The sequence below is a fragment of the Zychaea mexicana genome (assembly GCF_025766255.1).
Source record: "Zychaea mexicana strain RSA 1403 chromosome Unknown BDB00scaffold_13, whole genome shotgun sequence".
In the NCBI taxonomy this organism is placed as follows: domain Eukaryota; kingdom Fungi; phylum Mucoromycota; class Mucoromycetes; order Mucorales; family Lichtheimiaceae; genus Zychaea; species Zychaea mexicana.
In genome coordinates, this window is record NW_026516676.1 from 35429 (window position 1) to 57120 (window position 21692).

General features: G+C 42.5%; 12 protein-coding genes across 12 annotated transcripts; 7 read left to right on the top strand and 5 right to left on the bottom strand.

Moving 5' to 3' along the window:
* Positions 1-113: 113 nt before the first annotated feature.
* Positions 114-1277, top strand: BDB00DRAFT_758054 (60S ribosomal protein L2; the record flags this gene model as incomplete). Its single annotated transcript, XM_053119027.1, has 4 exons — positions 114-293; positions 376-398; positions 588-1083; positions 1212-1277. 4 exons carry the CDS (start codon positions 114-116, stop codon positions 1275-1277), a joined length of 765 nt encoding a protein of 254 aa, XP_052982833.1.
* On the top strand, positions 1207-2158 carry BDB00DRAFT_97100 (uncharacterized protein). Its single transcript, XM_053129848.1, has 4 exons — positions 1207-1466; positions 1677-1740; positions 1826-1849; positions 2071-2158. Exons 1-3 carry the CDS (start codon positions 1298-1300, stop codon positions 1836-1838), a joined length of 246 nt encoding a protein of 81 aa, XP_052982834.1. The 5' UTR covers positions 1207-1297; the 3' UTR covers positions 1839-1849; positions 2071-2158.
* BDB00DRAFT_807875 (uncharacterized protein) lies at positions 2044-3536 on the top strand. The gene is made up of 4 exons (XM_053122362.1): positions 2044-2556; positions 2642-2844; positions 2945-3145; positions 3262-3536. Exons 1-4 carry the CDS (start codon positions 2257-2259, stop codon positions 3356-3358), a joined length of 801 nt encoding a protein of 266 aa, XP_052982835.1. The 5' UTR covers positions 2044-2256; the 3' UTR covers positions 3359-3536.
* A 1717-nt stretch (positions 3537-5253) lies between these two features.
* BDB00DRAFT_757979 (mitochondrial distribution and morphology protein family 31/32) lies at positions 5254-7057 on the top strand (the record flags this gene model as incomplete). Its single annotated transcript, XM_053119023.1, has 2 exons — positions 5254-5398; positions 5475-7057. 2 exons carry the CDS (start codon positions 5254-5256, stop codon positions 7055-7057), a joined length of 1728 nt encoding a protein of 575 aa, XP_052982836.1.
* Positions 7058-7182: 125 nt separating this feature from the next.
* BDB00DRAFT_97165 (DNA-binding protein) lies at positions 7183-8477 on the bottom strand. Its single transcript, XM_053129862.1, has 5 exons — positions 8311-8477; positions 8180-8206; positions 8062-8112; positions 7850-7962; positions 7183-7782 (listed from the first exon to the last, which is right to left on the bottom strand). Exons 1-5 carry the CDS (start codon positions 8324-8326, stop codon positions 7309-7311), a joined length of 681 nt encoding a protein of 226 aa, XP_052982837.1. The 5' UTR covers positions 8327-8477; the 3' UTR covers positions 7183-7308.
* Positions 8478-8533: 56 nt separating this feature from the next.
* On the bottom strand, positions 8534-8902 carry BDB00DRAFT_757938 (uncharacterized protein; the record flags this gene model as incomplete). Its single annotated transcript, XM_053119020.1, has 2 exons — positions 8534-8764; positions 8849-8902. Coding segments are annotated over 2 exons (285 nt in total), but the record flags the coding sequence as incomplete, so codon positions are not given.
* Positions 8903-9311: 409 nt separating this feature from the next.
* On the bottom strand, positions 9312-9869 carry BDB00DRAFT_869159 (uncharacterized protein; the record flags this gene model as incomplete). Its single annotated transcript, XM_053126568.1, has 2 exons — positions 9312-9583; positions 9767-9869. The coding sequence occupies 2 exons, from the start codon at positions 9867-9869 to the stop codon at positions 9312-9314; spliced, it is 375 nt and encodes a 124-aa protein (XP_052982839.1).
* Positions 9870-10193: 324 nt separating this feature from the next.
* Positions 10194-10885, top strand: BDB00DRAFT_869160 (uncharacterized protein; the record flags this gene model as incomplete). The annotated part of the gene is made up of 2 exons (XM_053126569.1): positions 10194-10253; positions 10367-10885. 2 exons carry the CDS (start codon positions 10194-10196, stop codon positions 10883-10885), a joined length of 579 nt encoding a protein of 192 aa, XP_052982840.1.
* Positions 10886-11540: 655 nt separating this feature from the next.
* BDB00DRAFT_807880 (uncharacterized protein) lies at positions 11541-12090 on the bottom strand. The gene has a single exon (XM_053122363.1). It carries the CDS (start codon positions 12048-12050, stop codon positions 11727-11729), a length of 324 nt encoding a protein of 107 aa, XP_052982841.1. The 5' UTR covers positions 12051-12090; the 3' UTR covers positions 11541-11726.
* Positions 12091-12143: 53 nt separating this feature from the next.
* Positions 12144-12906, bottom strand: BDB00DRAFT_97231 (uncharacterized protein). The gene is made up of 2 exons (XM_053129868.1): positions 12789-12906; positions 12144-12713 (listed from the first exon to the last, which is right to left on the bottom strand). Exons 1-2 carry the CDS (start codon positions 12825-12827, stop codon positions 12237-12239), a joined length of 516 nt encoding a protein of 171 aa, XP_052982842.1. The 5' UTR covers positions 12828-12906; the 3' UTR covers positions 12144-12236.
* A 1379-nt stretch (positions 12907-14285) lies between these two features.
* Positions 14286-16867, top strand: BDB00DRAFT_807881 (uncharacterized protein). The gene is made up of 2 exons (XM_053122364.1): positions 14286-14727; positions 14887-16867. Exons 1-2 carry the CDS (start codon positions 14376-14378, stop codon positions 16719-16721), a joined length of 2187 nt encoding a protein of 728 aa, XP_052982843.1. The 5' UTR covers positions 14286-14375; the 3' UTR covers positions 16722-16867.
* A 1611-nt stretch (positions 16868-18478) lies between these two features.
* BDB00DRAFT_881924 (quinon protein alcohol dehydrogenase-like superfamily) lies at positions 18479-19633 on the top strand (the record flags this gene model as incomplete). The annotated part of the gene is made up of 4 exons (XM_053128113.1): positions 18479-18671; positions 18708-18832; positions 18960-19167; positions 19305-19633. The coding sequence occupies 4 exons, from the start codon at positions 18479-18481 to the stop codon at positions 19631-19633; spliced, it is 855 nt and encodes a 284-aa protein (XP_052982844.1).
* Between the last annotated feature and the right edge of the window lie 2059 nt (positions 19634-21692).

Sequence of the window (21692 nt, forward strand, 5' to 3'; positions counted from 1 at the left end):
GATATATAATACGACGGATGAATTGAACGAATACGTGGATGAATGGATACGTCAAATGGATGGATGGATTAACCGTTGGTTTTTTCTATTTGAATCGCATCTTGTAATTAGAAATGGGTCGTGTCATTCGTGCTCAGAGAAAGGGCGCCGGTAGCGTCTTCAAGGCGCACACCGTTGGCCGCAAGGGTGCTGCTCAATTCCGTGTTCAAGACTACTCCGAACGCCACGGTTACATTCGTGGTCTCGTCAAGGAAATCGTTCACGATCCTGGACGTGGTGCTCCTCTTGCCAAGGTACGAATTTCAAGGCTATGATTCTTGAATTTAATTCGGGAACAATAAGCTCTGTATTTTCTAACTTGACTATAAAATTTAGGTTGTCTTCCGTGATCCCTACAAGTATGTAACCTTTTTTATAAATTTTATCCAACGCATATCGACCCTATCGACAGCAACAGCAACAGCAGCAGATACGATATTCTCACCCTTCTCGAAATAATTCTTTGACGAATCAATTAAAATCTCGAACGAATCACGGCTTCGCACAACCCAACAATATTGACGAATTTTTTTGTCCTTGAATTATAGGTATAAGCTCCGCACCGAGACTTTCATTGCCACTGAAGGCATGTACACTGGCCAGTTCGTGTACTGCGGTAAGAAGGCTTCGTTGAACGTCGGCAACGTCTTGCCCTTGGGCTCCATGCCCGAAGGTACCGTTATCTGCAACGTCGAAGAAAAGGCCGGTGACCGTGGTGCTCTCGCCCGTGCTTCTGGCAACTACGTCACCATCATTGGTCACGGCGATGACGGCAAGACCCGTCTCCGCATGCCCTCTGGCTCCAAGAAGATCGTTCCCTCGACCTCGCGTGCTGCCATTGGTGTCGTTGCTGGTGGTGGTCGTATCGACAAGCCCCTCTTGAAGGCCGGTCGTGCTTACTTCCGTGCCAAGGCCAAGCGCAACAACTGGCCCCGTACTCGTGGTGTTGCCATGAACCCCGTGGACCATCCTCACGGTGGTGGTAACCATCAGCACATTGGTAAGGCCTCCACTATCTCCCGCGCTGCCCCCGCTGGTCAAAAGGTAATGTGTCTCTTTGTATTTTGGATTCATTTGGAGGATTGATTAGAAGAACTGGTGATGATGGTGATATGTGCTATTCATTGGAAAATACTAATGCATCTCGTTTTTTTTTGTTTGAAAATAAATAGGTTGGTCTTATTGCTGCCCGCCGCACTGGTCTCCTCCGTGGTACCAAGAAGGTCAAGGATCAATAAATGCAATAAAAAATTACCATATGCACCCTTGCTTTCTTTCTTCCTCTCTTTGTCTTTTCTTTAAACAACTTGTGATATCTTATCCAGTTTCTTTTGAAAATCAGCATTCTTGGAAACATTATTTTGATACAAGTATGGTTTGTCTTGGCACTTGTATGTTTATTTGGCTGGAAAGGGAAATCATCACAGGTATATCATCGTAGATGGAAAAAGCAGGAACTTTGGATGGATTTGGGGTGCTTACTGAGATTTGGGGGAATCAGGATTGAAAAAGTGTTTCATTTCATCGATTTCGATTGCATGAGAGCTATCATGCTGTTGAGGTGAGACGAGCGGGCTTCTCTTCACTTGTTAGCTTCATCTTGTAACAGAGGAGTTTAACCAACAAAAATTATGCAGAAAGAGCAATTGAGATCATGAGCTGGGTTTACGCTTATATGCTAGAGAAACGGTCCCTGTATCAGTAAGCATTCTTAATGTTTGTTCTGGAGAATTCGCTCTTTTTCTATGGGTATTCTTTTATTAAATGATCCAACGGATTTTGGCAGACTTCACGAATAGCCAAGAAAAAGGTACATGTATTTATGGAATGGACGACACACTCAGGCGTCCAACTTTCTGTAGTTAGTGGGGTAGTAAATAAGCGAGAATACCGGCTTGAGACGGATGAATCACACCATCAGTCTTAGAGCTCTCAATTGCACATGTACTTTTACGCTGACAGATCACATTGTGTGTTGGTTTATCCGTTTTCCGGACACTCACCAGTATTTGTTTACATGATATATACTAGTTTAGCAAAACACAGACGCTGAGCCCTCTTTCTCTCAAACTACCAGGAATTCCTCTGTGTAACTCCCATTGGATAGCCACATGTGCATATGCACACGCACATCAATACATACTTTTGGAAACACTGTATCATATACATCATCTTCAATTTCTTTTCCTTTTCTCTTTACTACGTTTCATAAACACCATGACAAAATCTCGTGAGAAACAAGCTTTATGCGATGAACGGGAAGACAGCATGACAAATGTGCAAGCGCCACTCAAAGGGGACGAGATTCTTGTCGCCGCAATCAATGTCAAGATCTACGCGGTCCGGAAAAAAGACGGGGCTCGTATCTGGAAAGCAGAAGCCCCCACGGGTGGCGGTTCAAGTGGTATCATTTCACTCTTTATCACGGATGAGGATAAGCTTATAGTGGGTGGAGGAGGCAGAACTGCTTGCATGAACCTCTTTACCGGTGAAACGATATGGCTGAATAAGATGCCTGTAAGTTTTGATTTAATTATAATGAGTGAGTGGATCAGAATATTCCTCTCCTCAACCAAATTATTACTCCCCTATTGTATATCAGGATTGCGGATACGGAGAAGTAGGAGTGATTGCAACAACAAGTCGTATCTTGCCTCCTCGAGCACAAAATGCTTTGCGCACAGATGATACGCTGCCGCCTTCATATGAAGAATCGTCCAGCAGACATCAACAGCAGCAACAGTCGTCCCCGGCGGTCATTTCTTGTACAGCGGGAAAATGTGTATCGATCGATATGGCCACAGGGTAATAGAGATACAGGAAGAAAAGTATAAAAAGGTCATTACCGTTATATGGTAGATGATGATGATTCTCATTTCAATACCGGTATATCATGTCACCAAAGACATCAACTCTGGGAGTTTCCTTGTCCCAAGGGTGGCTGGTACATTCCAGTAGCGCTTATTGAGCCCGTTTCTGCAGAATCGCATTCATCAGAACAAAAAGTATATGTTGCATGTGGCAAGTGGATCTATTGTTTGCAAGCAAGGAGCGGTATTTTGGAATGGAGTAGACCTGTATCCAACATGGCACAATTTTTTGGCAGGTATGTAAATACATATATACCTTGTTCAGCATATGTATGTGTTACATCGTTCACTTTTTCATAAGAGCGCTGATACCATTATTACATCTCCTTTATATGTTTACATTGTTCTTCAGTCCTGTGACATTGGCAACAGCCTGGAGCTCCAGACTAGCTGCGGAAACCCACTCAGCATATTCTCAATTCCCCGGCTCCCTAGTAGAAGAGAGTTGATCGCCATCGTCATACTAGTGCTTAATTACTATCATATTTCTATTTATATATTTTATGCTGCTATCTTTATAATATGGCTGTCAAATATATGTATTCAAGTTCTACAATAAGATAGTCTATCAGAGACCAAATGTTAAATACATACAGTAGCAAGTAAGCTGTCTCTATAAGAGGGGTGTAAGGTATAAAAATAATGATCATGTTACTATTGTAGACGGTTGTAATGACAGAGTTGCAAGGCTAGGATAAAAGGCATGACATTTTTTTTTGTTTGATCGACCTTGATGGTGCATTTCTCGTGCCTGGCGGCAAAGCTCCGCAGCAACTGCCATACTTATACCAGTAGTATCTTCAGAGTCAAACTGGCATTTCAGCGAGCGTATATCACGTGTGGAACATGGATCTATTGCCCATAGGCCTTGGGCAGAGCTCATCGCGGGTGGTACTGAGTAGGTTAACTTTCAGCTCTTTTTTATGTATATGTGTCGTACATGTTAGGGCTGCTATTGTCTATTTATCAATAGTTCCGTAATGCTAGCCTTGGCATGGAGTTGCTGATACACGATGAACAGATTTACTCATAGAAAATGCTGGATCGTCATACATAACGCACACATATTGTACAGTACGCATACTTCTAATGAACGATTAATCTACTCAGTGCATACTTGTTTATGTATGAAGCCTATGTTTACATTGAAAATACATGCAACTCGTTATAAAACCACTACTTATCTTAATAAATTTGTTGACGACATCAAAAACTTAGAGAATTACTACACATATGCGATCTTTTTTCTACGCTCTAAATTGATTTTTGGGTCACATAATCGGTCACATAAGCTGAGATTGACTATTTAATGGGTTGTATCATCTCATGGTATGCTGCAAATCTTGCGTTCACATTAGCTTGATTTCTAGTAGAGAACTTTTCAGATAATACTGATTATTTCCTTATTTCGATAGGGGCGCCAGATTCGTAGAAATAACTATAGCAAGCTCCAAAAACAACAGCAAATACCAAAAACTAGGTCATCAACATATTCTTCCGTCGTGATGTCTATTAATATGAGAAAACTACTAAAAAGAAGTTGAGCAGTGCTACCAGCCTAGTAAAATTTATAGGTCAGCAAGTTGCATAAACGGAATATACAGCCACAGCGGCTATGGCTATATGATAATCCGGACCCCGCCATAAATAATTTCAAAGAGGCATGGGCACTACAACAAAAGTTTCTTCTTTCCTAATTTTTGAGGGCATTCAACTGTCTTTAATGATTCTTCGGAGGGCGAACCGGCTACAACAGTGCTACAACATCCGAACATTTAGATCCAATAGACGCTTCTTCTGTCGATCCCTTGCACCGAGTCTGTTTGTCTACCATGCCGACACAGCATGTTATCATGAAGCTCTTTTGACTACCACCAAAAGCAAAACGACAACAGCTGCCAGCTGCGGTGCGGGTCCAAGCGCGTCATATAGTAGTAACTCGTTCAACATGAACGGATCCAATAGAAACTTTGCAACCAACACGTCGTCATGGATCGCAGCATGTTGTGCAGCGTTCAGAATTGCTTACCGAGAAAAGAACACCTCGATTGAGGCGTTTGTGTCAGAAGTGAAACGTCATTTGCACGACTGGTTACTTTTGCAACGAGGACGATATTGCACCTATCGGCCCATGACAGATTATCAACGGAAACCGCCACGTCAGTACTATCGTCATCGTCAAGGCTCTTCTTCTGGTCCGTCCATGCTACTACGGCAACAGCAGCGCCGTCAGATGCACAGCAGCTCGTTCCAACCTAGTCCGCATCGACCGAGCAAGGATGAACTATTGGCGCAGGCGCGTGGATTCTTGGAACGGTGGAAGATCCGAATAAAGTATCCATTGATGCGGCAAATGCGGCCATGGACACTCAACGACGTCACTGCTTTGTTTTCTTGGTTGTTTCTGGGTCACAGTTTATGGTTGTTGGTAGGCACCACAAGTTTTGTCTCTTTAATCTTGTGGTTGGGCAACTCGCTCCAGTTTCAAGGTAAATATTTTGTTTTATTTAGATTTCTAAACACTTGCTTTTGATTTCTCACACACTAAACACACGCATGGTATAGAGTGGATCGCGTACAGAATCGGCCAATACCTCACATCAGCCACGGGTGCAACTGTGGTATTCGACTCGGCTATTGTACCGAACTGGAAAGATGGCAAGATCCGTTTGAACAATGTACAGATCTATCGAATGCCTCGATCCGAGCGCGCAAAATTTGAACGACACGCAGCTTTGATCAGCAGTGGACAGCGAAGCCTCGTAGAGAGCGAACAGCAGCAGCGGCAAGCGATGACGGACGACGATGATCCACTTGCAGGTGTATATTTTGACGACGACGAAAAGGATAATGAAGTTCTGAAAAGTTGGATGTGGATTGATTTAACACTCGAACGTGTCGAGGTGACTCTCAGTTTGATGCGTTGGATGGACGGCAAAGGCTTGGTGCAGAGTGCTGATATCAAAGGTGTGCGTGGGGTTGTGGATCGACGACACGTACGATGGACCGGCACTTACGATCCTGTGTCGGCACGACACAAATACACACCGGGCGATTTCGAATTGGGCAAATTCACATTGGAAGATTTGCTTGTGACAGTATACCAGCCCAACGGATTCCGCCCTTATCCGATCTCCATCTTCCAAGCGCAGCTCGATCAATTCCGCAAGCAATGGTTGTTTTACGATATCCTATGTGCCACGTCCATTGTTGGTGCCTTCGACAAGTGTTTATTCAGCGTGCATTCGCCGCAGCTGGAAAAGAGCATTCTTGAACAATCCGGTCATATCGACTCCAATAAACCCAGCTTCCGCAGCCACGATATCTACCATTATTATCCATTTGCAAAACCAGATCCAAACGGTGTCGTGGTCGGTGGCGAGACGGAGCAGTTTGGTGTGCTAACGGATCAAGGCATGCGCAAGCAAGGTTATAAACGCAAATCTCGTTTGCGTGTTGATGGTGTCAACATTGACCATATTAATCGTGGCGTGGCGGGACCGCCTGGATGGATCACATCGGGGACGGTCGACACCTGCGCTGATATTTATATCCCAAAAGAAGCATCCGAAGCCGACTCGACCGAATTGTTACGTAAGCTTGTGTACGAATTGACAGACAGCATCGAATTACCTCAGCCTGTCATGCTTGGTGCCGGCAACAGTGACGATCTCTTAGTCGTTGGACGTGGTGGAAACAGCGAAGCGTACAAAAAGAAGATCCGCGAAGAACCCAAGAAGTTTGTCATGGATATTGATTTCCGTTTCAAAGATAGCAAAGCATCTGTGCCGCTTACTACACCCGATTTGAGCTACGTCAACAACGCCATGGTACGACCTGTTGTCGCCTACATTAACCGCAACAAGACGATCGTACCTATCAAGTGCCGTGTCATCATGGATTTGAGCAACTTTGATGGTGCTTGGTCTGGCTATGACTCGACATTGATCGACCATATTAGTGAACAGCTCGGTAAAGGCTTTGTGGACCTGACAATGGATCAGCAAAAGCACAATCGACGTTTGAAACGAATAGGCTATTGGAGCTTGCGGGAAATGCTTCGCAACATTGTCAGTATTCATGATATGATGCGCGTTACCTCTCGTGGCTTCTGGAGCTACCTTGGTACTGGGGGTGCCACGGCCTAAAAGAGAAGTAGAACCTCTCCCAATCTTCTAAACATCATTTAGCACATACTTTGTATACAGCACATTTATTTTTCATCCCACCCTCCTCACTACTCATGCAGAAAAAAGACATGCCCATTATATATTTACTCGCGATACGCCCTTTTATCTTCTTTTTCGGTTGGACATACCACTTATTACCCACCCCTCTCCTCAACTCATCATTGTAAATAACTGTTGGTATAAAAAGATTGTTGATTCGTTTTCTTCCTTCATCTAGATATATGTTTGCCCTTCTTGACTGCTTCCATGACAAACACATTCACTTTAAATAGGTCCATGGGTATCGTTTTAATGGGGATCAACGAATTCCATCGGTGTTGCTGCTCCCCAGCAACTTCAATACCCTCTTGAGCTGACGAAGACGGAATCCAGTCGACGTGATAGTCCTCTCTTGACCCTCTTCCTTGATCTTGTGGAGGTCCACTGTATGTCTCGACGGTCAATGTAAACGTACAATCAGGTGGGTTGCTACTTAGAGTCGACCGTGTTGCAGTCATACGCAATAAACACGCGCGTAATTGCTGCTGTACATCCGCCAATGAACATGTTGCTTCGCTATCTAATACAGTGTCTATCGGTACGTCTAGCGCCCGCAATGCCGAATCGATCTCAAACACGAAGCGCTCTAAGAGACGGTTGTTGCTAGGGGCTATGATCTTGAGCGCGATACGTTTGCAATTGCCCTAGTAACAACGGGGCATAATAATCATCAGTCTTCAATCTCAACTTTGATTATCATAACCAACCTACCTGTCGTACAAGCGGCTTTAAAGATTCTACAAATTCGGAAACATAACTCGCTACGCCTTCATGGGCTGCTATATGGACAGGAACGTCGTATTTTCTTTTAAGAGAGAAAATAGCTATGAACGATCACCGACGAGAATATATACAAGATTGAAGTATTTTGTAAGCTAAATTCAGTTGGACAATTACTTCATGCTCGAAAGGTTATAGATTACCTGCAGGATATAGGTCGCGCTCGTACAAGATCTGGTGAATCCATACGTCTACTACATAAAAAGCATAAGCAAACCAATCAAGATCATTGACAACAATGAAAAAGAGAACATTATTTACTGAAATCGAGCAACAAATTAACCAGATCTATGTGTATTGGGATTTAGTCACACGCTACGACTTATTAGATTACTGTTGGTCAAAAAACAAACATAGTAAAACCTTGTGTGTCTTACGACACAATAACAAACCTTGTCGCGTAAGCATTTACGTGATTTTTGTGTTATATATGCTCGAATAAAGGAAGGAAAGGAAAGGATAGAATGCTGTATAGCACAATATTAACGTAGACCGAGTTTAAGTTTGTTTAATTTTACTTTAATATATTTACTTGACGACAACTAATTGTGGTGGTGAAGAGGTGGAAAAGGGTTGGGAAACATACAATCGTTGTGTAAATGGAAATAAAGGTGTTTAATGTTCCGGTACAACCGCAACATTGACTTCATTCACGAAGGATAAGTGTCGATTCTCACGACGTACCGCTAATAGCAAAGATTTTCCACCATTATGGCTAAGGGCAGATGCTGGTACAGTGAACGGGAACACGAGATCATCCAAAGGTCCTCCACCCAAAGTCGTCTGACGACTATTTGCGAAAAAGAGCGAGACAGTTTGGTTCGGCGGCACATCATCACTGAAAGTCTATTACAACGATTACCTCTTAGTTGTGTCGTTCTCATAGCCGAGAGTAAACAAACAATACACAATGTATGCAAAGCGGCTTACCACATTGACATGCTCGCCTACTCTCCAAACGGTATCTTCAGTTGGGTAAATGATGCCTATTTCAAACTCACATTAGAGAAACCCTCTTTGTACAAAAGATGTGGTCCGTGCGAAATCCATTATCTTATATTTACCTCCACTATCCTGTGCGACGACGGCCAGGCTAGCGACGACCATGAATAGAAAGACATTTAAATAGTTGCTGATCATTGTGAAATCTTGTGTGTTTGTTCAGTTTTTTTCAAAAAAAGTTCCATCAACAATCGTGGAAAATTGCCTTTTTATATGTAAAGTCATTGTTATATTTCATGTTTCAATAAAATGTACGGTTTTATACAGAAATAAAAGCAAACAAAGAAATTTTAATCATAAACAAATAAAAGAGAGCTATGTACATGCATATTTTAACTATGTGTTAGATACAAAACAAATGGTTGGATGATGATCCTCGATAACATTCCGTTTAAGCAGTTCCATCGGTGTTCTGTTGTTGTTCGCTCCCGTTTGATGCAACTACTTGTTCAATATATGATAGATCGCTTTCAGGAGCAGTAGAAGCATCGCTTGAAGTGTCGTTTACCGGAGGCATCTCAACCATGACTGGCACATTATTGACGTCCCAGAGATAGAATTTACGACGAAACACAGCGAGGAGTGTTGAGCTGTTACAACCTTCCGGTGTCAAAGCATCCTCCGGCACAATAAATGTGAAGCTTCCTTGCTTTGCAGGACCAGCTATTATTTAATAAAAATCAAAACGTCAGTACTTCCTATTCCCGAAACATTATTTTTACCATCTGCATGCCTCTCAGAGAGTTACACATACAAGCTAGCAAATGCGAACGGTCTTCGTCGAAATGCCATAGTGTCGTTGTCCGTATACCGGGATGGACCGTATTTGACAGTGGCGGAAAATACCAGAATATAGAGTCTCATGAGGTTGAGGTGATAAGAATTCGCCAGCATTGACAAAGGTGCTGAGAGACGAGAGTGCGAGCAAGAATACAGGAACGAACTTCATTGAGACAATAATATGATAAGATAATACATGTTTAGCTATTCAATGCACTACATCAAGCCTTTTTATAACTTTCTAAAATTCATCTGGCGTAAGTGGGTCTGCTCGCGCTCTCGATAAACAAGATGTGGTCCGCTTTCTCATGTCTTTGCTACCGGCGCTAACACATATATTGAATGTTGCGCGATCGGCGCTCGCTTCAATCCATCGCATTCTGTACCCCAACCAAGTCCCTCTTGCAGAAAAACCTTTAGTTCACAAGTTTTTCAAAGCTAAAAGGAGACAATAATCCAAAAGTCGTACTATCAAACGCAAACCCCATGTCTCATGACTTGTTCGTGGCAACTGGAATCTTGGGGTTGGAGTGAAGACTTGAATATGGATAAAGTACAAAAGAAAATGGCTGTCCTTTTGGCGATGGCGACCAAGTTGCGGCCTCGTTGGTATATTGAAAATTTACAACATCGCGAATTGGTTTTTTATCGAGATGGTTCCATCAGGTCGTCCGCTGTACTTTGATCGCGCGGTTCCCGAAGGAGGCGACCGGCAAGGCATCCAAACTTGGCAGTGTTGTCGAGTATTCAAACGTGCGTCCTGTACGCGCATTATCTTTGTTTATTGAACGCACTCAGCCTTTTCGCCAGCCTTTACCTGTAATCCACAAACAATTTTGTGCCGATATCACCAATGACACCTGGCGGCTGCCGGTTTCAGCAACGACGGTGGCTAACTGGATGGAACAAACGATGGCAGCAGCTGGTGGTGATACTACGGCAGTTCACAAGGCGCATTATATTCGCACGGCAGCAAGCACATATGCAGTTTTGGCAGGACATCCAGTGGACGAGGTCAAGGCTCACGCTAACTGGAGTTTGGCCAGTGCGACATTTCATACTTACTACTTCCGTCCATATACTCAACATGCTCGCGGTACTCGTTTGGCACATATGCTTTTTTCATCGGCTACGGAGGATGTACCCACATCCGAGGACGAGTGGAAGCAACAACGATTGTGCTAGACTCGGCGTAACACAGTCGATTTTCATTATAAAGCTATTCTGTCCTGTATTCAACTTTGATATTGCAATAATATCAATCAAACGTATGATTGTGTGCGACTGTGAAAACTACATAGGCCACATAATATCACAATAAGATATTTGGCGCTATCTCTGTTTACTTCTTCAATGGCAGTCAAAAACCACCCTAACAAACTGCTTTACTTTTGGTTGGCTTTCGCAAGCGCCGAGGTTGCAATATTTGCCAAATCTCGGAGGTGTCGATCCAAATCTTTGTTGAACAACACTTCAATGGTGTCCTGTTCACCGAACATGTTCAAAATTTCCTTAATGACCGTGGTTGTGGCGGTTGGTGCTTTCTTGCTGTTGCATGCCCGCTGTAAGTTTGTAAGATCCGACTTGCGGAGACAATGGTCATGTAACAGTGTCGGCCCAGATACTTACAATCGGGAACGTGAATGGGTAGACAGTGTGGATCAATAAATAAGGTGAGACTCGGATATATCAAAGGATAAAACGATCGGGATCCATATAACTCAGGATCCCGTCTTTATATATACGTTGAGTAATAGGGGGCTAGCTATCGTCTAAGTATTGATCTACATATACTTCTATCTAGAATATCCACGCCTATTACTCCATATTCAACCATGCGGTTGACCGCAAGTCATCCTATCGTCTGAACCATGTGTTGTCGATCGTCAACCATGCAGGTTGGATATCGTCGTAACGGTATGCACCGTTACAGGTCATCAATGGTGAGAACAGCGATTGCCCCACAGATTGCAGCATTTGTGAGGCAAGCTTGATGTCGTTCGTGCGGGCGGTGTTATTGTCACAGTCAGCAAATGTCTAAACTGTGTACGGCAATGTCAAAGTTTTTGGTGAGAATACTTGACGATCGACAAGGCAAGTAAGTATTGGGTGCGTCAAACTTGGAGCGCACTTGTCGCAAATGCCGCAATTTGTCCCCTTCTTCGTGAGTCTGCTGGCCGTTGTGATCGAGAATATGTTGCGCGCGGGTGATTGACTCCTTTGCGACGAAAATTTTGGTGCTGGTTGTCGGTTGAAAGTTGTTGGTAGTGGGACCGAGTTCTGATCCAAGGTCTTGATCCAAACGAATCGAAGAAACAACCAGAAAATCTGCGACCTGACCACAAATCATGACCTTTTGTGCATTGTCATTGGTGACTTTCTTGACCCAACATCTGTAATATAATGATGCTTCCCAACAAGGAGATTGACTACTTAAATACTAAGTACCTCAAACATTTTATATGTATACACGGGTCACAACGGGTCATAACGGGTCAACGGGTCGGGTCAAGGGTTAGACGGGCTAACCCGCGGGTTAGAAAAGCATCAACCCAACCTGTGGCACTGAAAGCACTCTGAAGCGGGAGGGAGGAAGATGCACCACAGAGAAGTGTTCAAAGTGTGCGTCTAAAGTTGGCAACCGATTATATGGTTCCACGCAGTTGACATAAAGCAGTTGAGGGTCATCCACCAACAAGCAACCCGCAAGCAACCATAAAGCCGCAAAGCGAAGACACGGTTGGAAACGCCAGTCGCCATTTAGCAGCTGGATTATATTGTCGTTCAAGAGATCATAGGTTGCGCGCTTATGATTTGGGAGTACTGCGGTGTCCTCTGGTGTATCGTCAATTTCTGTCGCGTTTCTTTTTGATTGGCGATAATTGATCTGGTAATCCTTTTTATAGCACGAACGGCACAACCCATGTTGAACTTTTGCTGTTATTGGTTCATCACACGTTGCGCATCGCAACGAAGAGACGGAACTTGTATTCCGGGTAAACAGGGTTGTCGCCTAAATAGTCATTGTATAAACGCCAATGACCTGCAACGCGATCGCGGTTAATGACGAGATGACCAGGAACAGAACCTTTTCCGCGTTTTCTAACTTGATCGTCGTCTTCGTCATCAGCTGCAAAGATTCTCTGAAGACGCTCGACTCTGCGCTGACGTTGGCGTTCTTCCTCGATGTCTTCCTCGAACATTTGTTTTAGTTTGCGAATATTTTGGCTTGACATTGTGAAATGAGTGGTTGAAGTAAAAAGAGCAGAGCAGTAAATTCTGAATTCAATAGCCAGTTTTTAAGAATAGCGCGACCGTTGGTCCTGCTATGATAGCGGCGTTCCATTTTAAAACGACCGTTGGAGATGCTCTTGAAAGTTTCACTTTGGCAGTTGGGTACTCACATGCACTGTTGTTTCGTCTCACATTTCTGAGGCGATAGTTCTTCAGCTTAATACACCATGTACTTACGCCATACATACATAATCGATACACCCAAACCAGTGTATACGCCTAAGAAAAAAGCCATTTGTCATATCTATACATCTAGTGGCTCTTAAAATTTTGGTATATCCACAGGAAATACGAGAAAAAAAGCATATGCAAAATATACATCTTCCATGCCATTTTTGGGAATCTCATTGCTCAAAACGTTCTGCTCCTACATATATACGTTCTATATTATTACCTAGAACTTCACAAAGAAATGCTTTATCTGACATCCTCTACCAAAAACTCGTTCGTTATGTAGCGTACACCCGTTCAAAAGCGGAGGTTCCCCCGGGATCTTAAACTATAAAAATGCCCATATTACATACAAACACACCCAATAGAATTTTTAAGTCGATCTCGATGCTATGATATCTATGTAGAAAAAAAGAGGGATCATGAAAGCTAAAAGTCACGTATGTGAAGGTGCCGCCACAATGGGCCGGGATAAAAAACATTGTAACAGAAATATAGTATGCCAGATAATTGGAGAAGCAGGTGTTATTTTACCTGCTACAGTAGGCTCTGCCATATATAATCTAACCAGCTGGTGCTTAGCTATTAGCTTTATTTAACTGCCATGTGTTTGGCGATTGTTGCAAAAAAAGGAGGATTGAAGTCTCGTACTATTCTATTTTCTCAAAGCCCGTGCATCTCTCTACAAAGAAAAAGCAGAGAATTGATGAAATAAGTTGAGCTTATCGGAATCCAGCGCTGTATTATTAATAAGCATGCATATCTGAGGCGGTACATTTGAGTCGTCGACTCTCTTGTGAAGATAGCAGCACCAATTAGAAGCTTTTATGATGCGTCGTGGGAAGAATTGTTCGTCTCCTAATTCCTGAAAATAAGGATACTCGTCGCGAACAGCTTAACTTTCATCGCTCATCTTCTTGTGCAGTCAGTCAGTGATTGAATGGCATAGCATTTTCACATAGCAATGACATAGAAAAACCTATGCATTGGAAGATCTGCATATGCTTAAAACATCGGAGATCTGGCTCAAGTGTACATGCATTGTGCTACTACCAGCTTTGCTGCTGTCACATCCTTGGCAATAAAGTATTCCCTGACTGATTTTGGCTACACTGCGCCCCCTCCTTTTAGCCGCTGCATTCTCTCTTTTATCTTGATACTATTTTTTTACCTTCTTTGCTCTATTATTAATATTTGCTCAAACATCTTGATGAATTATATGCAAGATACAGCATGCCAACCACAATTGACCATGATGGAATTATTTCCTTTCGACATTGTCGTCGCCATTTTTTCACACCTCAGCCAGCAAGACTGTTTAAACGCCATGGCAGTATGTCGCAACTGGTGCGATCGGATACCACAGTACACGGAAGATAACTGGCGAGCACTAAGGCTTTCGAGACGTGATATCAATGGCATGCTAAACCATCGTCGTCGCAGCCGTTGTCTCGGGAAACATGTAAAATGTGTCAATATCTGTTCTATCATGAAAGAACACCAAGTGCTCGCCATATTGCGTAAACTTCTGGCCTGGGGCTGTACTGAAATCGAGTCGCTAGGTAATAAGGCAAAAGAGGGAAAGGGCAAAGGAAGGAGGCCGTCGAACGATAAATCAATTCTTTATAAAAGATCTGATGTTAGGGTAGGGGGTCTTACGATATTATCATGTGTATGTGTGTGTTATTTAACATAGTCATTATCCGTTTCATTTTGGCTAGCATTCAAATCATGTAGTGCTACAATGAATCAAGATGCGTTTCTTGATGTTTTGCGACAACTCGCGAATCGTCGACTAACACACTTGACATTAACTCAACATGGATCCAACATTGGATTTGTTCCCGTACTTCAAGCCTGCCCGCAACTTACACATTTTACGTACAAACCAACGAATACGATCCAAAAAGATGTTTACAAAAACGAGCCATCCTTGGCAAACAGCAAAAATAACGAATCAGCAGCAACAACAACAGCAATGGCGACGACGAAATTTGACAACCTCATCTATTTACACATTGACACCGCATTACACATACAAGACCGTCTAGAGCCCATTCTGCAAAAATGTCCCAATCTCCAATATCTCCTTGGGGCAAGTTCAACTTCCTGCGACTATCTCTTGTACTGTGTCACTTCCTCTTCTTATAACGGTGATTTTATCGACCTTGACAAGCTACTTTCATGGTGTCCAAAACTAGTATATGTTTCGGCCGATGGTGTCTATCAAGAACATGACGACGATGAAGTGGAAGTATTTGCATCAATAGCGTTGGCTGAAAAGCCATTAAGGAAATGTATTACTGATACCAAGGATACCGATGACGAGGATGGCAATGACGAACTGCAGCAACCATCACAACAGCTCTGTCACCTAGCTACATTTGAACATTACGGTTACGATCAAATTTCTCAAATATTACGACAAAACCAGGATAAACTCGAATATCTGCTACTTTCTCGGAGGGAGGATGAAGAAGGTCGCGACTGGTCCCCTGTTTTTCGATCCTTGGATACCCCATGTCTTCAGACGCTTGACTGCGAATATATCGAATTCGATACCGGCTCCATCGTTAATCTTCTGAACACATGTCGTGACATTCAAACAATAAATCTGCATCATTATTTCGCCACATTCACACAGCAAACGGTCCGAAACCTACACACCACGTTACACCAACTTCATAGTCTACGACTGACTGGCATTTCATTTGCTGATGAGGGATCTGCAATCGCATTGCTGCAACGACTTCCGAGTCTAAAGGTGCTCATCATCCAGGAGTCACGGATCTTATTGGCGGAGCGGGCTGCTATGTTTTTAAGAAACCTGAAACAGCTGGAGCTGTGGAATATGGATCCACCAGAAGAGAACACCAACGGCAGCGATATCGATGACAACAACCTTAACAGAGAAGAAATCGAACAGCGGCAACAAGCAGCAGCAGTTATACTTCCTAGTTTGTTCGAGTCATTGTCCATGCCATCACACGAATCGAAACTCGAGATTGTACGACTGGTGCGAATACCAACTGTTAATACACGTCAACTACTCCTTGCTCTGGCACATATACCCACACTCAAACATATTGATATCCGACTTAGCGGTACGCTCGATGGTGATGATGATGATGTAAACAAGGATGATAATGACATAATGCTCAAATTTGTCCTGAAGCTACGCGAAAGAACATCATCATCGATCGAACAGCTTGTACTTCGGCACGTTGGTCATTTTTGCTATTCGGCCCTTGATGCATTAGGCGATTTCCCACAGTTGAGAAAGCTGGACATACGGTTCCCTCCTGTGATGAAAACAAGATTCCCCAAGGAAATATCACTGCATGGTATTTCACAACTGTTGCGCAAGAGCAAGAGCTTGGAGACGGCTGAATTTGGCGAAGCGGCTTTGGCGAAGCATCCACCAAAAAGTACCCTTGAGAAACTTTTACGAGAAGAAGACATCAATAATTACATTGTCAGACCCGGCTTTTCACGGAAAAGCTGTGATATGTATGTTGAATATTTCACAGTTATCCGCTGTCATAAAAGTGAATAAATTATACCCTTGTGTTTTTGGCAGCACTTTTGGGATGGTTGTTTTAGAGTGGAAAGTACCAGGGTCAACCGATAGTGAACATATCAGTCAGCGTAATTGTTCGTATACTGTACCGTTTAAACCCGTCTTTAGATTTAACTCATTAGGGCTGTCTGATTATTTAGCGGTGTGTGTGATATATGTATAATAACTCTACACAAACAAGTTGACTGTTACAGGCATATGCATCATAGCTTTGTGTGGCCTGTACTCGAGCTTCTGTTGCAGTGCACAAGAAGGCTACGGTTCTTGAGCTTTGGCAGCGGGTGTAATGACAGGTCCAACAAGTCAAAGGTCTATCGGTTCTGCAGCGCAGGAGGAAGTTGGTGTGGATGATTTGGCCACGTGAAAAGATATAGATGAGAGTGCATGAGTTTTGCGGCTACTTATAATTTACTTTCAACAACGATTTGTTTTGAAAATTGGATGCTAATGAATCAAAAAAGGTACCCATATGTCAGCATTCTACTGCGCCACTCCCAACAAGCGAGAGTGTCCTTTATGCTATATCACATACATATACACATTTGCCAATCAATCATATACTAGTATACAAACATCATGTGCTATCATAATGGACCATAGAAAGAAAGAAGGTCTTTATAGAAAGAAAGTATAAGTTTGGTTCTTTTACAGCAGCATTAAAGCTACTATAAAAGTTAACGTGACACAGATTTTCTCTTGCCACATCTAGAAAAATCTGACTGAAGCGGCAAGATGTAGTGCTGAGCAACTTCAAGCAAAAATGACGCATGTTTATTTGCTGCACCTTTTGTTCAATAAGGCTTAAATTATAGCTAGTGCTGTACCGAACAGACGGATTACTATCCTTATCAACAATAATAAAGCTTATTGGATTTATTTAGTTATATACCGATATAAAGTAACTGATCCCATGCTGCTGGATTGATTACAGTATAAGCATATATCAATATAACATCTTACAGTTATTCGTAGTCTACAGTAGTGCCTTCTTCGTCTTAAAGAAACGGACACTTGATTTATTCCTGGTTATACATACGTACATGCACCTACTAATGAAACTATTGTCACAGTGAGCACGATTTGCACTTCATGTACAGTGAGGCTGAGCAAAATGATGATCATACAGTACTAAAATGATGTCTAATTGAATAAAATGATTTGTGGATATTTCCAAGCATGATGTAACGTTTCTACGCTTCGAGCCAACCGTGCTATTGATAGAGTTGCACAAAGCTTCTGACGACATCGGAACGCGATGGACTTCTCTGTGCTGCCCCACTCATCCATTTTTCCCATACGCTTTGGCCGGTAAGTTCCATACCAAAATGGTAACCGAGGTCCCCCAAAAATAGAAACTCAGATCAGTAGATCAAAGTTTCTCTGCATGTGTGCTAAAGCACCTGTTCTTTTGTTGTCGTTTCATTGACAGCATCCACTACCAAGCATTTTCGAATGAATAGTCTAGCCGCTCTCAAAAAACAGCTTATAACCAACAACTTCTATAGTAACAATATCACCGATCTGTGACAAAGGGAAGTGCACAAATTTGGTCAGTTGACCCAATCAGAACGACCTGCTCAGCAGACCGCAGCGACGCGAAGAAAACGTTTATCCTTCTAAACCTTATCCGGCAACGCGGGCAATGGGACCCAATAAGTATTAAAAGGCGGATCAGTCCTCTTTTTTTGTTTTTGCATTACACTTTTATTTATCTTCTTCTCTCTTTCTTGATCATGACTTGGCTCAGTGGCAAGGACGAAAAGACTTCATTTGATACAAGCATTGATTCCGACAGCGAGTCTGTCAGTATCCACTCTACTCCCTCGTTCACACGAAATGATATCCTGCTGTGCGCTACACATGGCAAAATTTATGCAATCCACAAGCATACCGGTGCAAGGCTTTGGCGTGCGAGCTACCCTACAGGTGTGGCCGGTGGCTCTATATCGTTGTTCCCTACAGGTGCAATGGGTGGTGTAGTCTCAATCTTCATTACAGATCAAGACCGTGTCATCGTTGGAGCAAACGGAAAAACAGCCTGCATGGACTTACTCACTGGTGCCGAAAAATGGGTCAACAAAATGAAGGTAACAAAGATGAATCATCGACTTGGAAAAGTCAACAGAAATTGTTGAGGATGGTATATATAAGGGTGGATAAACAAGGCGTACAACGGTGTACTAAAAAAAACCTGGTAAACTCAATCAAAAATAGGGCTGTGGTTATGAAGAAGTGGGCGTAATCTGCACTCCCAGCCGCGTTTTGAAGCCACAACGAACAACAGAACGATCACACGAGCCTTTGGAGAATGCCCCACCCGAGTATTGTGAGAGTAATGGTCATGGAGTATTAACAGAACAGCCGGTAGCAATCTCTTGCACTCGCGGCAAGTGTATGGGAATCGATATAGAAACTGGTGAAGGTAATTGAAATGGATACACAATACGGAACGTGTGTTGTAACGAGATGTTTCAGGGTGCCGGTAGATCATAGTGACAGGGATGGTATTGTTGATATAATAATTTGATCCATTAAATACAACGTATTTTATTATCTTAGAGCTGTGGAAATTCAATTGTCCCAACGGTGGTTTCAAAATACCTTCTGCTCTTGTGGATCCAGAAGGTGAAAGCACTACTGTATTCGTCGGATGCGGCAGACGATTATACTGTTTGGATGCTGCAACGGGCGAACTAAAATGGGAAGTCAAAGTATCAAACAGCAAAGTGGGTCTCGGTTATATGACAATGGCGACACCATGGAGCTCAAGACTGGCGGCTGAAGCACATACGGCATTTAGCCAATTTCCGAGCGCTCAGCAACGGAACGAAATCCGCAACCGCGAGCGAGGCAGTGGAGGAGGTGGCGGTGGCGGTGGTGGCGGCTAATGTAATGATTCACTGCCATCTTATTTAGCAATATATTAGTTATAGGAATCTATTTTGCATGCATACTTCGTAACCATATAATATTTCTATTATTCAAACTTCATCATACAAACTATTATTTATCCCACTTTATAACTGGGGGAAAGGTGCTATCACACCAGGCAAAGGATTTTATAAATTAAGAAATAATTTTGTCTCCGATGGCAAATAACGAATGCTGATTGGCTAATACAGTGCATCCTGAAAAAATGAAGTGGGGGAGACTCCAAAATTTGAGGTTGGGGGTGCGATTTAAGGGAATTAAGGGGGGATTTCGGGTCATCTGATCCATCCCCACTCCTCAAACCACACATCTGTCGCACAATCGCTTCAAATTACTCGAAATTTCGCTAAGTCATCACCCTCTGGTAAACCTGTCAAGCTGCCAGTTTTTTTTTTCGCGAGTATCTTAATTTGCAAACATTGCAATAGTTGCGAGTAGAATGCGGGTTCGAAGAAAATCTTCCCATGAACGTGTTTTGTGTTTGATGTGACATTTTGCTTAAGAGAAGTAAGAATTGAGGAAGAGCATATTTGCATAAGCTGTTCTTTATATATTGTTCTGATTCGCCAAGACGAAGAGGAACAACTCCGATATATTATTAGGCAGCAACACGTACGCGTAATCTGACTCAGCAAGCTTTTCTTCTTGGCTTTTTTCTTCTTGGTCTGGCATGCGTAATCCTCTGAGGCATTGAGCATAACTTATTATTCTTAATCTCAGAGACTTCGACACTTCTTGGCATGCATGTTATTACTAATCTCCTTAGATTATTTATATAGGATGTTTAACAACTGCTAAATATAAAGGTAATGTGTCAGCGTTAGATGGTTGATTAACAATGTACTAAAAGTATTACATTATTGAAGACGAAATGAGTCAGGTAAGTCCATCAAAATTAAAGGTTAGTATAAAATCTTAATATTATCAACATTATATTAGCTTATGCTCTAAACGCTTAAAGAAGAGTGTACACTGCTGGTAAGTTAAAGGCTCCTTTTGTTGTGTTGCTGCTATGCAATATTTTTTCCTCTCCAAGTGTGCTGCTGTCTGTTTGTAGGGCTATCTTAACAAATGACGAGAAACTCTTGAACGGTAAGCATGTCATTTTTCTATGTGTGTCTTTTGATTTCGAATACTTGACTCAAACACGTTTTAAAAACGATAAATTGCAGAAACCCACTGATGTCCCAGGATAGAATCCCAGGATTGGAACAAGCAAAACGAATCTCGCTGTGCTTTTTTTGCTTCAGGATGAATTGCGATAGTATTATTGCTTTTTGTAAATTCAATCAAATAAAAAAAATTCTCAAAACGAATACTCCTGATTTCCATCGTTGATACATTTGCGTGCAACCCCCCACCCCACCATCACATTTTTGGGCTGGTGAGTGCTGGTACTTGCTCATCCATAAAAGGCAATTTTAGTGAACCTGCATGAGTCTAACCATATAAAGTGTTTCCAATTCTGAAAAGTTCTTGCCCGGGTGTGAGTAGTGGTTGTCAAATGGCACTTGCCCCATTGGCTTATGTTTCGTTTTCCGCCAATAGAATATTTTTTTCAACTCTGGGAGGTTTGATGCACCCCTGCAGCGAATGTGCCATGCCACCGTAAAAAAAGTATTGCTTGAGATTTCAATGGTTAATTTTTAGGAAATATCGTTACACAACCAATGCCTCTAGTTGGCTTTTTTGCAGCTAATCTGTGTTGAATATAGTCAGTGATATTACCAAGCAACGGTCGTTGCTATGATACTGTCGCTATAAACAAATTCTTTTGGGTTCTTTGTCATTGTCATTGTCGGACTTGAATAAAAGGTATCCGTGTAAGAAAAAAGTGACAGCTTTTTTTGGCTCTGGAACCAAAAAAAAACTTGGCGCAAAAGGTATAAAAAGGGTCGCTCTCCGTGGCCTTCAGATTTTTCTTTAGTGACCGTACTCTACAGGATCTGTATGCAGTACATAACCAGTCTACGTTTCTCAAACTAGACACACACCTCAGGCTAGAAGATGACCAGA